At 34.8% G+C, this 17,971-nt stretch overlaps 1 protein-coding gene across 2 annotated transcripts in view; it reads right to left on the bottom strand.

Annotated features, from left to right (window-relative positions):
• The window catches only part of NBEA (neurobeachin), a 457,382-nt gene that overhangs the window by 303,810 nt on the left and 135,601 nt on the right, over nt 1-17,971 (bottom strand). For both annotated transcript variants that reach the window (XM_054003372.1, XM_054003379.1), the window contains exons 17-24: nt 17,150-17,242; nt 13,330-13,438; nt 11,159-11,240; nt 10,830-10,953; nt 10,308-10,500; nt 9,036-10,058; nt 6,888-7,105; nt 5,276-5,429 (exon numbers count right to left, since the gene is read on the bottom strand). In XM_054003372.1, the coding sequence (XP_053859347.1) occupies nt 5,276-5,429; nt 6,888-7,105; nt 9,036-10,058; nt 10,308-10,500; nt 10,830-10,953; nt 11,159-11,240; nt 13,330-13,438; nt 17,150-17,242 (1,996 nt within the window). The remainder of the gene's footprint in view (nt 1-5,275; nt 5,430-6,887; nt 7,106-9,035; nt 10,059-10,307; nt 10,501-10,829; nt 10,954-11,158; nt 11,241-13,329; nt 13,439-17,149; nt 17,243-17,971) is intronic.

Here is a 17,971-nt window from a genome sequence, read left to right as displayed (position 1 = left end):
TTATCTGTAAACCAGCTTCTATTAACAGAAAGCATCTTCTGCAAAACTTTTCCCTTACAGGTCCTGTTTTTCACACTTCCACAACATCTTAATAAAGTCTTCTTTATGGTTGCATTTTTTTTTTTTGGAAAGCTTCAAAGACATCCCCAACAGAAAGGAGAAAATATAAGGAAATAGTATTTTGTAATTTATGACCTCCCCATAATTGTAGCAGAGTTATCGAATATTCCCAATTTAATATACTAGACATCAGAATTAAAAGTAGAAGACACTCCAGATTATATTGTAAATCAAAAAAACTGCTCATATTTTCTGTTAATATTTTCTTCCATTTCAAATTGTTTCATATATACAATTGGCAACACTTTAAAAACACCAGCATTAGAAGCAAGTCCATGTACAGATCCTGGGATAGAGGTAGTATAGAACTGAAATTGAGTGAAATATTAAAAATTGTGGGAATAGATGATTGGGAATTACAGTAACCTTTGTCCTGTATGCCATACAAACATATAACCTTCTCTGCACTCTTGAGTTACCCACAGATTTTTGAGTGGTTTGTTTATACTAAAGATGCATCTTTTTCTTTTCTTTTTTTTATAATTTATATTTAAAATTTTCTATTCAGATCATCCTAGTCTAGATTAAAAAAAAAAAAAAAAAAAGAGGAAAAAAAAAACAATAAAGCAACAAAAAAAACAACCAAACAAATAAAAATCCCAAACCAGACCAAAAAGGAAAACAAAAATAAACCCCACAAGATAAAAGGCAGATTTCTATTAAAAGAGTTCCACTGTGAAGGAATTCTATATTACAGGAATTCTATATTACAGTTAAGACTGCCTGTTCTACAGCAGGCAAGGAATCACGTAATAATCTTCCACCCAGCCCAGAATTGCCATTTCACTCAAAATCTGAACTATGCAAAGGAAAAAAAAATATTTTTGGAATGGGGAATTTTTCAATCATTCATCGTTTTAACGAAACTGTGACAGTACAACTTTTTTTAGCAAGGGAGGGAACACTACTACTATCTGTTGCACAAAAAAAAAAAAAAAAAAACACCAAAAAACACACAAAAAACAAACAAACAAACAAAAAAAAACCCCTAAAACTTCAATTGCTCCAGCATTCTGGAAGTAATTTTGCTAAATTTATTCTTGGCTCTTTTCTTCAAATACATTTAATTAATTCAAGCATCTAATATTCTGTTCTACTAATGAAAAATAGGTGAACTGCTTTATAAAAATCAGAGGTAATGGGATACATGTAAGAGCAACTAACTATACAGCAGATTGCTCAGAAGAGAGTTTTGCAGTAGAATTTAGGACTGCTTAAGAACAAGTGGCCCAGATTTGCTAGAACTCTGGCTGATTCACTGAAATAAATGAACTGTGAACAGGCAGGACTGTGAGACAGTTGAAAAAGGAACTATGTGCTTCTGTCTTTCTCCATTAGAAAACAAGGTATCTCATAAAAAGAGACTGGTTTGAGCTCCAGGTTGACAATCGTTCCAGCCAGACCCTACAGGGACATCCCCATCATGATGTCTACATCAGAGACATCTGAATAAATTGCTTCTGTTGAGTAGATCTCCATTGGCTAGAAATCTAGGCCACATGTAAGTACCGCAAGTGAATACTGAGATTTACCCTAATCTCTTCATGAATTCCATCCCTGTTTCAATCATCCCAAAGTTAAAGGGTAGAATGATCTTTGCTGTCTGTTCTATAGTCTTTTTGCTTTCATGTTTCATTATTCCAGACCAAAAAGTGAATTAATTTTTTGTAAGTGGCTGTAAATACATGATCTAGGCCACAAATAAACTATACTAAGAGGAAATAAGTAAGAACTACTACTTTAAAATTTCAATATGGGTCCCAAAAGACCTTCAATGGGAATGTAAGAGTGCCACCATTCATGAAAGTGAAGAAGGAAGAAATTAAGTAAAAATGAGCTCACACTTGTTGATAAATTGAATATATGTATTGTACAGGATCTACAAAATGTGAGGGTTTTGACCCTCCAGAAAAGCTTTGCAGAACAGACATATGGAGGATCAGAGACCAAACAAGAAGAAGACGGTGTGGATTCAAATAGGCACACCAGCAGATAAGACTCAATCCTACAAAGTCATACAGGATATGGAGCTGAATAAAGACATGATTAACCACTCTTTTAATAGTATAAACAGTAAAGCACATAGTGACTTTATGCATTTAAGCAGGCTTAAGTAAAACAAAGACAGAAGTGCTTTGAAGGTTATATAATTGCTTTGTCAGGCTCAATGCCATAGGATATTATGGAAGCTAAAAGCGTAAGTAGCTTCAAAAAAGATTAGATAAAGTCTAGAAGGATGAATTCCTCAGCGGTTATTAAATATGACAGCTCAAACACCCTCTCTAGTTGTTAAAATCCTAAATGCTGAAACAGAGTGTTATTAGAGCAATCAATATGCTTTCTTAGACTTCTGCATTTTGATGTAAGCTGCAAACAGCCACTGTTGGTGGCAGAATGCTAAAGCACATGGGCCCTTGGGCTGACCCAGTGAGGCAGTTTATGCAGCCTGTGAACAGCTTCCTTTTGGAAGAGAAGCGCAACACAGCTTGACTGGACTTCTAATACCAAGACCAGTTTCCATTACAGAACTACACAGACTAAAAGAACGGTTGGGGTTGGGAGGGATTCAGGAGGTGCAACACAAAATTTTAACTCTGCACCTTGTGGATAGGAAGTTACTCATGAATGTACTTAATTACCACACAGTAGGTTCCACATGGAAATCAAGAAATACTTTTCCATGGTGAGGCTGACTGAGCACTGACACATATTGCTCAGGGAGGTGATGGAGTCTCTATCCCCAGAGACAGTGAAAAGCTGTCTCCACACAGTCTTGGACAACTGGCTGTAGATGGCCCTGCTTGAGCATGGGTGTTGGACCAGGTGACCTCCTGCATCCCCTTTCCAGCCTCAGCCGTTCTGTGATTCTGGGAGTCTTTGAGTCAGTGAGGGAGAAAGTTTACAAGTCCTTTCCCCCTTAAAGAGTTACTCTGGCAGAAAGAGGCTAGTAGCAGGCCTGCTGTAAGTGTTTTTATGCAGTGGAGATGTCATATCAATCTTCCACTTTCAAACCTCTTCTCTCTTCCCATTAGCAGCTTCAGGAAAGAGGAGGATGAGGCAGCCTTTTGTAACTGATTGCTTTCAGTGGCCTACTTTGCCCTTTCAAGATTGAGAAGAAATACATTCTGAACCAGCAATCCATCCACTTCTCCACAGCAGTTCAAGGATGCACAAGCATTAGAAGTCTGAGAATCAGTATGAAACTTATTTTCATTCATCATATGATGGATACTCACAAGTGGTCTGATGCCCAGCAGGGCATCTGCTCCCTTCGAAACTGTGATTCACAGCAAGACTGAGGGAGAGCACCTGCTCTAAGGAGGGAGGATGGGCTGCACTCTTCATATATGTCACAGTGATGAATAAATCCATCTTCCTTTTAATCTTTATGGATGGACAATGAGGAACGGGAATGGAGTTGAATAGGCAGGAAGAAGCCTTTTTTATATATTTTTTAATTCCACACAGTAGGATTCATTCAATTTGAAGCCAGAAACCAAACTTTAGGTGAATTACTTTATTTCACAATTTATTTTTATTTTATTGACCTAGACAGGTGGTAAAATTAAGCATTCAAGTAATACACATAGTCCCCATATAGTGGAGAAATATGTGCATAATAACCAAATTAGAAAATGTAGTCTTTTGTATCAGTGCATGAAAATCACTGCTACTGAACAAGGCAGCATTGACACACAATGGATGTGTAACTATTAAGGCTATGTCGGGGAACTATCTATACAGACACACACATACATAAATATTTTCCAAAATAAATAGATGGAAATGGTGAACTTCAAAATTATTATTCCATAGAATGGTTCTGCAGTATCATACACCATGACAAGAATTAAAACCCACAAAGGGCATTCAATGGAACTACAGCCTAATTAATGTTGTGCCTAGTTTATATTTTTATATATGTCATAACACCATCATTTTCAAATGATGCCTAAAATGTTTGCTTTAAAAAAATATCCCCCAATGTCCTTTAAAGAATGATAGTACAGCCTGTGTTTCAAGATGGCTCAGTGTGTACTTGCTCATACTTGTCAATATTTACAATGAAGAACTTGCAAAATCAGGACCTTAATGTTATTCTTGTGACACAGACAATAATTGTAGTCTTTTACTTTTGCTTATTGCAAATATTTTTCCAGTTAACACAGTTAAAATAGTAAAGAGAGAGCATAAAAAAAATATTAATTGCCTGTCTGAAAATTACATCAATGTTTAGCAAATTACCAGCCCATACATTCATACCATTCAAATAAAATCTGCAAAAAAAAAAGTTTTTTAACTAGAAGGAGCAGTAAAGAAAAAAGTAATCTCAATTGCTGAATGGCTAGAAAAAATATTTGAGCTTTTACTGCAAACCACATTTGCAGTCTCCAATGTCTATTACCTACATTATTTCAGAGGAGTCTCTTAGTCCTTTCTAGGTCTCATTGGCTCCCCTTTCAAAGACCTATATTATCTACAGATCATTTTTACAGAATGCTCAAGATGACATTTAGTATGGAAGAAATAGTCACAGATATTAAATGCACAGACAAGGCATCCCATTCGAATAACACAATTACTCTCATCAATAATGCAATATTAATAAAATATTTCTCCCTTTTTAGTCATGATACTCTGCCTGCCTGAGCTTTAATCTGCTAAGAATTTACAACTTTGAGGAGATAAAAATATAAGTTATTTTCAATACAAGATTAAAAAAAAAATGGGGGAAAGGATCTACTGAAGGAAGTAGTAAACAGAGTAGGCAAGGGACGACTTCGGGTCTCATTTGGCATGCAAACTAATAGTGGCCATGCAAAAAAGGCTTATGAATATCAATGAGTAGACATCATGCTGTTTTGTTACAGGAATCATTATCCTAATAGTCATCCCTTTAAATGAAATATTAAATAGCTATGAAATATTATTCTTATTAAGTACTACTACTCTGATAAAATAAGCATTTCAAATGCAAAATGTTATAAACCTTCTGTATATCAAAGTGCAAAGTTTGATTATAAATTTAAATTCTTGAAGGAATTAGCAGAAAGGGAATAGGAGTCCCTAAAGAAGAAGAGTCAGCTGAAAATAGCAGTTTGCTTTATTAACAACAATTTGTAATATGACCACTAGGTGGGAATATTGTACTTACAGTTGGGGATGTGGCTGCTGACAGCAATGGTAAAATTCCTCCACAAGCAATAATAATATTGTCTACCATCTGGGAAATGAGGTGTATTGTGTTGTGTACAAAAATAATATTTTCATTGCTATTGACAAAGTCCATCACTGACTTTGTGGAGTGACTGCAATGACAGAAGAAAAGTAGGATTAAAAACAAATAATTAAAATAAATTTTAGATAAATATATTCTTTGTGACCATACTGTGAATGTTCCTTTAATGAAAAGGAAAAGTTTGGTCTACAAAACTTTGTCTGTAAATTGTCTAAAAATATCAACAAGGCTAGTCTAATGAACAAATTGATTGCTATCTCTTTCTGCACAGGATTATATTCAAATACTCAGCTGAGAACAACATCTTCCAACATTTTATTCCATCAACCAGTACTTCACTTCACAGGCAGTTCTGCTGAAGGCAATGGAGTTGTTTCTGCAGCCTGAAAGCAACTATTTAATATAAATTTCACCATGCTGCAGCATGGTGCACCCTTGATAACATCTGATGATAACACCTGCTACTGTTTTAAAGGGGAAACTCAATAAAATGGCCATAACTTGATTCAATATTAACTTTGCTAACTGATAATAAACCTAGCCTTAATAATAGCTCCACAAGCCACAGATGCTCGTAACATTAGTTGAAATATCAGCAACTCCTAACTGATGAGCAATTGTCCTGTGAAACAGTCACTCCCGAAAAATATAAAACCCCAGTGTGAAAATATTGAGGCTACTCTTTCTGTAAGTGTGGCCTTTCCACAAAGCAACATTTGTTCTCGGCCAGCAAACAAAAATTAAAGGCATCAACTGAAAATATACAATCTGAACTTTAACCTTCAAGCATTATCTGAACACACCCCATATACTTGGCCACAAGCAAAGTATCAAAATTGTCTATTTCCAAGTGAGTATCACAGAACAGTTCACCAAACCAGAAATTAAATGTAGTAAAAATTGCTCCTTTGACAAAACTATGCTCAAGTTTTGTGAAAATTAACTATTCTTTAGTGGAAATTAAATTGTCTCCCTTATATTATAGTTACAGAGTACCTCTACATGTACAAAATGTACAAAACCACTAGGAAATCACATTGCTGTAATAAAATACTATATGATCACCAAGACTAAACCCAACCAGGAGCCAGCATGCAAAAGAAAATTTGTCAATAGATTGTTTCCTCAGAAAATGTTATAGGAAAGAGGTTTTATTTATACACCTTGCAGGTAGTTACAAGCTATTTTAATTGATCAGTTAGGAAGATGGCCATTAGCAGAAGTCATCCTGTTTGGAAGAGGGGCAGTAGATTCTAATGCTAAATATAAGCTGGAAGAGCAGTTCAGTTTGTTTAGGATTCAGGATTTATACAACTCCTCAAGAAAACAGGAATTACTACCTGTGAAATTGAGCTGTTCCAGGCTGGGAAGGGGTAAAAAGAGAAGGGAGAAGACACAGAGCGGCACTGCAGCTAACACCAACTCTTTTTCTCCCCACCATCCCAGTAATATCCCCTCTCCAACATGCCTAATTTTTCCTTATTGATGGAAACACAGATCAGGAGTTAAAAAAGAAACAACAACCCACCTTCTCCAAACATGTACATCTGTTTCTAGTGCAAAAAGCAAGTCTGTCAGGAGCCGCTGGTGCATGGGAGACCATTTAAACTCTGGAATACGAAACATAGTTGTGCGTGGACCTGGACTAAACTGTCGTCGCTGCTCTTCTGTCATTGGCATTCCTCGAAATCCCAAATCAACACGTAAATCCCGGTCTTGCTGGGTGACAGACCGACCCTGTATTGCCTATATCAACAAGAGGTTCAAAAATGATATTAACTTTACTCAGTGTGTTTTTGAATGCAAAACAGAATCTGAGAAAGGACAGGATAAAACAATGTGGCCACAAACACAGGAGACATTGATGTTCCAATGCAGGCAGTTTCCTTCGGTAAATGAGCTGCTCCAAGTCAAATCAATCAGTGAGTGGGGGGTGTGATTGGCCCCCTTTTCAGCTACTCACCAAGCTTTTACTCTCAGATGCTTGAAGTCTTATAGAAAAGACCAAATCTAGTCCATTCAAGGTCATGTAGCAACTAAATTTTGGGCTAATCAACATGGACAAACTACATAGTGGTGGCTTCAAGGAACATGTATTTTTGAACAGCTCCTCATTTTTCAAAACCAATTTATCTGGTCTTTTTAGCAGGGTCATTAGAGAATTACATCTAGTCTCCCAAATCCCATTTTGCCAATTTAAAAACAAAAGAGAACTTTGCAAAACAATTATGTTAGCAATGTAAAAATGGACATAGCACTGGAGTTGAGCTGAAAAGCTTCTTGTTTATTTAGTCTGATCTTGATCTCCTGTAGCCAGTATCATGAGAGTAGAAAAGGTATCCTTTATATAGTTTGACCTCTTGGGACTAAAGTTATTTCAGTTGCTTGTATTTCCTATGTTTTTTTTACAGTTATCTTTAAATGTTTTTTTTTTCTTAGACTTATATAAGATGTTAATTTTTCACATGAATCTTCTGTATAGTGCTTTCAATTGTATTTTCTGTATTTTTCTAGTTACAAACATAGGAAAGAGTGAATTTGATATATTCATGATATATATTTGAATTCAATATTTGATCTATTATTAATAAAGGCTTTAACTGTTCTTAGGAGTAAGCAGTAGTTCCCATCTCTGTCACACAATTTGCTTGCTTTCTTTCAGTCCATTTGAATAAAAGAGAGTTATTTCTTACAAATAAGGCAGGAAGATAATTGTAGACCTGTTTTTAGAGAATTTGAGGTTAGCAACTCCAGTCAAATACATTCTCCTTCAGGTTCAACTTCAGGTAACCCTCATGATGGCAGCAACAACAGCATAACAACTTTAACAAAACAGAGGAGCTTTTATCTAGCAAATAATACTGCATCTGCAAGCACGGGCTTTGATGCGCATTGCCACTGCATTAACAAGCATGAAACATGTAAGTATCTCCACTTAGGTGCCTGGTCTTTAAGTAATTTTCAGTGTTTTCAGTGGTCTCAAGGAGATCAAATCTAACGAGGAGGCAGTTATCACACCTACAGCAATCAAAACTCCAACCACCAGCTCCACTGTAAACATGTTAAAATAAAAATTCTCATTATTCAAGAAAACAATAATTCTCCATTTATATTTTATTTAATAACGACTTCAATTTTTTTTATTACCGTTAACTTCATTTTAAGAAAACGTATTTAACTATGGACAACTTAGAGTTCGTAGCACCCAAAGAAGAGATTAGAAGATGAATTTCTATTGATAATTGATCTGCTTTAAGAACATTATTTAAAAGAGAGATTAATGCCCACATTAATCTGTTGATTAACACAACAATTAATGTTGATCAGCACAACAATTCTGTTGATAATTGATCTGCTCAGTTGATAATTCTTTTTAAGAACATTATTTAAAAGAGAGATTAACGCCCATATATTTAAACCAATTCATTGTAGTTTATTGTTGATTTTAGTAGGAAATAACTGTTATTTAACTAGTACATGCAATATATATTTTCTATACAGTCAGGAAAGATTTCACATTATGACATTTTCAGAGACAATGGTCCTAGAAGATGTACATTTTTCATATAATTAAAGAAAGATACTTCAAATATCTCTCAGATCTCATACTGTTAATCTCCCCCTCAGCAATGAGCAGTGATTACATTAGACACATACATGGCTACTTGAAATTTACCTGTGTTGTTGTAGTAGTCTGGATCTTCCGTATCTCCTTCCCTGCCTCCTTACCATCATCAGATCTTTCTGTATCTGATATTATACTTCCTGCATCAACATTAGGTACAGTTTTGCTACCAGAAGACTCTGTCTCAAGAGTTGTGGCAGTCATTTCAGCATATTCTAATCCTTTAGATGATGAAGACAACTCCCTCTCAGAAATGCTATTCATTCCATCTGAAGTGGTGTGAATCTTGAACTCTTTGTCCTCTATTATACTTGAAGCACAAGTTATATCTACACTACCTGTCATATGTGCAAGCAATCCCAAATCATCATTTACACCGAGATGCATCTGTGTCTCTTGCACATTTGGAATGGCAATGTGATTACTTGAAAGTTCAGGAAGAAGTTTCTCCTCCTGACTAGGTATTTTATCAAAGAGAAATGAGGTATTGTTAGTAGAAGGTTCATCTTTCTCATCAGCCAGAGTTATTAACGGACCATTATCTTTTTCCTCATTCTTCTTAATAATACCCACACTTCCATGAACATTGTTTTGGAGCTTCTCAACTGCTGCACTATATACATTATCTAGAAGAGATTCTACTTCTACCAGTGCACCATTTTCTCCAGTTCCCAGTGTCTCTGGTGACAAATCCATATCATCAAGTTTTACTTCAGTAGCTTCTACTTTTTCAGCTTTTATATCAACTAAAAGGTCATGAACTTCCACATGCACTCCTCCTCCTCCAGGTCTCTCAGCAGTTCCAAGCACATCATCTGACACCTTTGTAGCCATGAGCAAGTCCCTCGTATCTGTATTGACGGGATAATCTGTTTCACTTTCTGGGCTTTGACTTTGTGAAAGATCTTCTATCTCTCGAATTTCCATTCCACCTTTTGCTCCTGTTGTCTGAGAGGAAAGACCTGAGATGGTGCTCACATTTCCCTTCTTCCCCTTTTTTATGTTTTCTTCCTCTTGCCTTTGATACTCTTCATACATTTTTGCTAGATATTCCTTGTGAGCTTCATATGTGACCTTAAAAAGAAAAGAACAGATTACGTGGATGAATGTACGCTAGATGAACTGAGCAAAATGTAGTGAGATTTTTAGGAACATATTAAGTACAGCTTACAAAGTGTTTGACAAGAAAAAAAGCCACCTTGACATGAGTAGCGAAAGCCACCAGATGGCACTAAATCACTTTACATCTTATACTGCTACATTGCTACAGCCTTTGGGGGCTACCAGTATTTAAAAAAAAAACATCTAAGAGCTGTTTCTTACCTTGGAATGGGCTATAGAAAGAGTATCCACCCACACTCTCCAGCCTCCCCATTCATATTTTATTGCATGGTACAAGAGAATACGGAAAATGTTGTAAACCATCTCTGTGATCTTCTGCTCTTCAGAGTTCTTAGGATTAATGTATCCCAGAGAAAACATCCAGTCCTGCCACACTGAACACTGAAGTAAACATCTAAAGTGAAATAATTAGTTCAAAATATATCCAAACAAAGCTTCTTTATTTTAACATTACGATGGTTAAGATGGGAGGAACATAAACTCTTAACATCAATCCAATGTTAGGAATAAACTTTAAAATACTTCAATATGAATAAATAATTAAAATATACTATAGAGAAGAATCCAGTATTAGTTACTGAACTAAGAAATGTTACCACAAATGTATTAAATTTATTTTAAATATATATAATTTATTACAGACTCTAAAACTCTACACCGAGTATAACAAATTGCTATTACCCAGAAATCAATGAGGAGAAAATACTATTTGTGTTGACATACCTTCTGTTTTCACGGCTATTACTAAAGAGTTTTATCATATCAGATAAGAACAAGCGTCGAACTTCCATCAGCTCTGCACTTGGTGTGGAGTTTTTTAACAGCGTAGCCACCACCTTAAGAATCACTTTGAAAGAATAAATTTGTTATGTAAAGCACTTTACCAATGTTTAAAAAAAGAAATAGCTGCTAAGAGCCATTAATGTAAAAGGTAACTGCAACCCATATGTATCTAAGATACATGAATAAATTGTTCTCACTTTCTGAACCATCATTTCAAAAAAACCCCTAGGTGACACAATTATTAAACAAACATAATATATTGTCCTTACTTGGATTCTGAATTTTCACTGTTGAATCTGGCTCTGGATGAGGTTTATGAACAACTTGGGTGCATACTTGTTCTGTCAAAATCTAAAACAGAATATTAACTTCATTTTACCATTTTTAATCATACACTACACTATGTCTTTGTTAATTTTAAAATTTGTTAAGAACATTTACCATGGTCACATGCAACATCATATAAAAAAATTAGGTAAAATATTTTAAATCTTGAAGAACAGAACAAAGAAATTTCTCTATGCAGGGATAAAGATTTTCATGGTTGTAGCTAATTAGCTAAACTTTGAGATCAATGCCTAAATATATAAGAACGGTATTTTAAAGATATTCCATTCATATTTCTCATATTGTTACATATTCACACATCAAAATATCTTTCACAAGCTACATACATCAACAATTATTCTCATATGTTTCATCAAAACCAAACCAAGTAATTCTTAAAACTGGGTTTGGTTTCCACCAGCTAGTAAAGAGTAAGAGTCAGAGTTAGCATTCCATAGGAATAATCCTGGGGCTTCACATAATGAGGAAGACAGAACATTCTCCTGTTGCTTGAATTGTACCTGACAGCCTAATTAATCTGTACTGGGGCAACACTGCAAACCTTTCATGCTGGGATACCTGTCACTGGATGTGTGTATGCAACTTTTTTTTTAAGAACAAGCTAAAAATTCATTTATATCAGCCCAGAATTCTCAGTAAATACATTCAAATAAATGCATTTCAAAACTGAGTAATTTCACTAGCAATATTTATTTTAAAGAGGAACTTTAGCTCTCTCATTAAAAAATAATCAAACTAACGTCAGTTATAAACATAATATTAGAATAAATCTTTACATATTGATATTTAAAATAGAATGCAAATATGCCTTTGCTTTAGATGAGATAATATGGAAAACACCTGTTCCTTAGCATCAGTTTCTTAGCAAATCTTCAAGACTTAGACCACTTAACCTCTTTTTTCTCTTTTCCTCTATTTTTTAAAATGTAACTCCACGAGGACTTTGATTTTGTCAATGAGTTATGCATTTTCTGAGAATACCAATCATAGAAGCTTTCAGAAAACTGAATGCAGGAACTAGACTCTGAGGCTCAAGTGGCCAAACCATAAAAGGTAATGTACAGTAAAAAAGAACTTGGATCTAAGTCACTGGCAAATAGATAATGTTTAGGTTTTTACAGTCATAGGGGAATAATTTTATACATTACTCAGAACCCTGAAAACCAAGTGCTCCTCTAGTCTCTTTTTTCTTTTCTGGAACCTATTCCGAACATCTAGTCATTAAATATGTTTGTGACTAAAAAAAATACTTTTTAGTATTTAGTATTTATTTATACTATTTAGTATTCTTAAAATATTTTAGTGCATATGATTTTCAGAAATTACAAGAGATTCTATTCTAAGTCACCATTTTAGTAATAACTGAAGATGAGACATGAGCTTTATGTGTGCAAGCATGAAGACATGTGTTTCAACCAAATTGATGTTCTCAATATTTTGCTTGTACAAATTTGCTCATCATCAAAACTGAAGCTTCTACAAGAACATGGTAGAACAGATGAATGCTTTGGAGTCATACTTATTTGCCTCAAGCAGTATCTGCTATATAAGAGGGCTTATCTGCTTATCTGCTATATAAGAAGGAAAAAAACAGCACTCTTCAAAATTTTGTAAATGTAAAATAAGTGACATGAAAAAGAAAAGAGAGGCATCTCTGACTTCAGCACTTTCCATTTAAATGGAAACAACTCTCCAAACAATAGAGAAGTATGAGCAATTGGAATCTGTTGTGGGTTTTTTTGTTTTTGTTTTTTTTTTGGGGGGCTTTTTTTTGTTTGTTTGTTTTTGTTTTTGTTGTGAAAAGTAATGAGCATCCTAAGGAACAGGATCTCTTCCATCAAAAGTGGGAAGTTTTATACAGCCTATGTAAAAATTATGACACTGTTAATAAAAACATCTAAAACATGGCACAATACATTGTGAACCCAGGAGAAAATTTTCTCCAAATTTCTCAAATTTCTAAAAAATTTCTTCCTCAAAATTTATAAAATTTTTCTCAAAGTCTTCAAAATCAGGATATTATAGAGCACAGATATTTTAAGTCATGATATTTACAGCAGACACAACAATCTTTACATTTAACAATTTGTACCTCATAAAGCGTGTTATATGTTGTAACGGTCACTGTATTTGTGTGCAGCATCAACCTTTCTCCAAGAAGTGTGAAAAGACTGTGAGTATGCATGATTTCAACCTTTCTCCTGTAAGAGAAAACAAAACCATTAGGCACATGTCAAGCATGATGAGCATTTTAAGTCAATGCAAGATAAAACCCAAAGGCCAAATATTTTGCTGCTGTACTAGAAAGCTCCCAAGTTTGCTATTTTATATATATTTAAGATATTTCCCACAATGAATGCAATTGTACAAATATACAAAGGTTCTCAGAAAACAATGTTGTATTTAGGAGGGGTTTTGTATAAAATAAATCACACACCATTCTCCTACTATCTTACTCAGGGTAAGAAAGTTCAAGATGTGCACAGGCTGGTTAAAATGTTATCACTGAAGACACACCTTTTGTCACATCACAAGAACTCAGGACAATCCAGCTTCATATTTTCCAATATTAATCACAGAACTGGTTAGATTGGAAGCAACCACAGTCAGCCCCCCTTAGATTGCTCAAGCAATCTGTATGTGTTAATACTAATATAGATATGTGGATTTTTCAGTACCACCTTTCTTCTTTATCATTCTCTCATGAAGCCAAAATAATTCAATCCTGGAATAACACATTGCAATGAAAAAGAAATAAAACCCTGAAAAGTCATGAAATTCTACGTGATTGGAGTATATTTCACATGTGGGATCCAAAACTATTCAAATCTTTAAAAGGTGGAAAAGGAAGCAGCTCACATCAATGAACTCTTCTTGTCCCTAAACTCCACCCTTTTAAAACTGAGTACTCCTCATACTTTGCATCATTAAATTTACCTACTACTATAATTGATATGAAATAAATATTATAGTAGTAGTAAATAAATATAGTAGTAAATAAAAATAATTTTTCAAAATAAATAATAATCTATATTAAAGCAGCAGAAAAAATTTAAATAGGATACAGTAACATTTCTAAAATTGTATGCATTCAAAAGCTAAGAAACTGTGTTTTCATGATTACCAGTGAAAATAACACAAATTAAATAGGTTCATTCTAGAACTTTTGAAATTAATAGATTATTTTATAATTTTCAAAGTAAGTACCATAAAAGACAGTGGCAAAAACTTACAACACACAGTGTGTACTTTTATATGCACAGAAGGTGGTTCATGAGTTAATTATGAGAAAACCTACAGGTATTCAACCTTTTAAGGTATGATTTAGCAGACAGAAATAGAGATCCATTGGGAGGTTTAAATGTGTGCGTAAAACCCACAAGTAAACAAGGGACTATTATTTCAAGTGGTGGCATAGAAAAAATCAAATATGGCAGAGAAGGAAAAAAAACAGGACTTTGTCAACTGCTAAGGTTAGACAAAGTAGTCTATCATCACAGATCACAAAGAAAAATCAATTAAGTTATTCAGGCTCTCATCTAACACATTACTGGTAATTTCTGAGAATCAATGACTTCAATTCTACAGCTTCACCTGTGATGCATATATATATGAACTGCAGCAACAGTAATTGGTTTAGTACCTGTACATTTGTTAGTAATATTGTATTGGTTTAGATTTCATAAATCACGTAACATCTCTTTATGTGATTTTGCTTCAGTGTATTACAAGGCAGTATCTGTTTCCTGTACTGTGAAACAGGAGTGTAAGTACTTTGTAATTTTTGTGGTTGACTGCCATTTTATAAAGTCATGTGTATGCACACATATGTATGTGAACAAAAAGTCACAAGCACTAGCTGTAAAACATGAAATGGAAGGGTGTTTTTACTTGCTGAAATCTACATAAAATATGCACATTTGCAGATGTTCAGAGGTCTAAAAATTAAAAAAAACTTTGAATGTTACACAGAGTATTCAAGGGGATTTCAATCACTCCAATTACATGAAAAATAAAGTTAATTTTTGCTAAGTACATATGTTCACTCAACAATGGAAATTGCATTGATATATCCATAATTGCAAGTAGATGTTAAATTAAAATTTCAGCTTCTGAAAATTCTCTTTTCTTGTAACCATAGAATCAAAGAATATGCTGAGTTAGGAGGGACCCACAAGGATCACTGAATCCAACAATTGGCCCCGCATAGCACCATCTCCAAGAATCACACCATGTGCCTGAGAGTATTGTCCAAACATTTCTTGAACTCTGTCAGGCTAGTGCTGTGACCACTTCCCTGGGGAGCCTGTTCCAGTGCCCAGACACCCTCTGAGTGAAAAACTTTTTCCTGATATCCATCCTAAACCTCCCCTGATTCAGCTTCATGCTGTTTCCTTGAGTCTTGTCACTGGTCACCACAGAGAAGAGATCAGTGCCTGTCTCTGCTCTGCCCCTCATGAGGAAGTTGTAACTGCAGTAAGGTCTCCCCTCAGTCTCCTCAAGGCTGAACAGACCAAGTGACCTCAGCATCTCCTCACACAGCTTCCCCTCAAGGCCCTTCATTATCTTTGTTGCCCTCCTTTGGACACTCTCCAATAGCTTAATGTCATGCTTATATTGTGGCACCCAGAAGTGCCTCCAGCACTCGAGGTGAGGCCTCCCCAGTGCAGAGCAGAGCGGGACAATCACCTCCCTTGCCTGGTTGGCGATGCTGATGCACCCAGGACATAGGTTGCTACTTGATTTTCTGGATAAATATTTTAAACAAATGTACTTATCTGGATACAACCAGGCTTCTGACAAGTCAAACCTTCATCTGGTATATCATACTTAAACCAACTCCTATCAATGTGAATGAGTTTTACTAAGTAATATTTGAAAAGTCCTTGGAGATTCTTGAGTGGACTATGAATTTGCTTTATTAATTCCCAGAACAGTATTCGACTTGCTGGATCCCAAAGGAAAAATCCCACTTAGAAGCATATTCTCAGCTAACTGTCTCTCAATTATACAGTCATACTTTATTGATCTTACTGAGAAAAGCATTTCTAACAATGTCTCAACCACACTCTGGCTGGACTCTATCTCCTTTCCTTTCAAATGAGGCTTACACAATGAAGTCTCTTGTGAAGCATGTGGTTAATTTTTATAATACACAGTCTCTCACTAAAATGCCATTTTGGGCTAATCCCAGCAGGGATCTTAACACCACATGTAGAAGGGGAAAAATGAGCAACAGCAGGCTATGCAGCACTGCATGATTGTTAGTGCTTTCTTGACATTATAATATGGAAGATCAGACCAAGTAAACCCGTTTCGTGACATCAGGTCTTTTTAAATGGGAATATTTCTTACTGCCACATTTTCTCAGTGAGTATTTCTTGCACAGAGATATGTCCTTACCAACTTTTTTAAACACCACTTGTTTGATGCATCTGCTTTTCCTTCTGAAACATTCCCATGTCAATAAAATGTTCTATTTCATTTTCCCATCCTTCTAAAACTATTTTTAGAAATGCTGCCCTGAAAATTTTATTGCAGTGACACTGATAATTCCAGAGCAAATTTTAGATCACACTCATGTGTTTCCTGTTAACTTTAGCTGAACATGCAATATATAGTTATAAGATGTATTTCTGTCAAATGTTTTTCTCTTGTTTTAACACTTGAGTTCCACCATATCAAATATCTGAAAGACAAGCAACGTGTTTCAAACATCATAGTAATACCAAGTTAATGGGAAAAAAAACCTGATTTATAAAGCAAAGAGTGTACAAATTATTAATCAGAAAACCTAATACTTTGAAGTAATTTCTAAAGACTGACAAAGGATATACAGTAATCATGACAAAAAGACAGGAAGAATTGTGAACTTAAATATACCACTACAAAAATTTTAAAATGAAACTTACTTATGACCCAAATGTTTAAGAAAATATCCAAGGACCTTCAAAGCTTGCACCCATATACTTTCACTTTTGGACGCCAATAACTTATAAATTACTCTAAAACAGAAAAAAAAATCAAGCTCAAACATCACATATAGAGATTGTATCACTAAACATCACATATATGGCTTTTATGGCTTGTAAATATGGCAAGAATATTTATTAAGAAATAAGTAAAAACAACGATTTACACAAAACAGGATATACTGAAAGAATCAAGTGCAGCGTAAGAGTTTGATAATGAATTCTTGAGGTTGGAGACATTGTGTAGCTTGGTTCAGTTCAATGTTTTATAACCAAAAGAAATATCTTATCCTATACTTCTCTCTTGGAACAACCAAATAAAAGACAGTCTAATCAGTGGAAGCTTAGGACAAGAGAAGCAGACTGGAACACATTAGGTCATATCCTGGAGTACCTGGATGCTAGTAAAAATCTCCTTTCACTACACCCTCTATTTTTAAATCCTGGATAAAAAAAAAGGTGCCTCAAATATCAACTAATCTAATTATTAAATATTTAATTAATATTATAGGTTTAAGCACAAATTATGCAGTCTTTCAAAAAGGAAACCAGCCTTGATCTGAAGTCACCAAGACAGAAAACATTACCCTTGCCCTGCACTGTTCTGTTTGAATTTATATTTTAGTTTCCCATTAGAATTAGCTTGGCTTCAGCTTTTAATCATTCCTTCTAGTCGTTCTCCACTAAAGAGTGCTTTTTCAGACAGTATTTTCCTCTTTTAAAATTACTTTTGCTATTACTAAATGAACCCTGGGGTTTTTG

This window comes from Vidua macroura, chromosome 2, assembly GCF_024509145.1.
Source record: "Vidua macroura isolate BioBank_ID:100142 chromosome 2, ASM2450914v1, whole genome shotgun sequence".
Classification (NCBI taxonomy): domain Eukaryota; kingdom Metazoa; phylum Chordata; class Aves; order Passeriformes; family Viduidae; genus Vidua; species Vidua macroura.
Note: the sequence above shows the minus strand (reverse complement) of the source record. Positions and strands in the feature narration are given on the sequence as shown.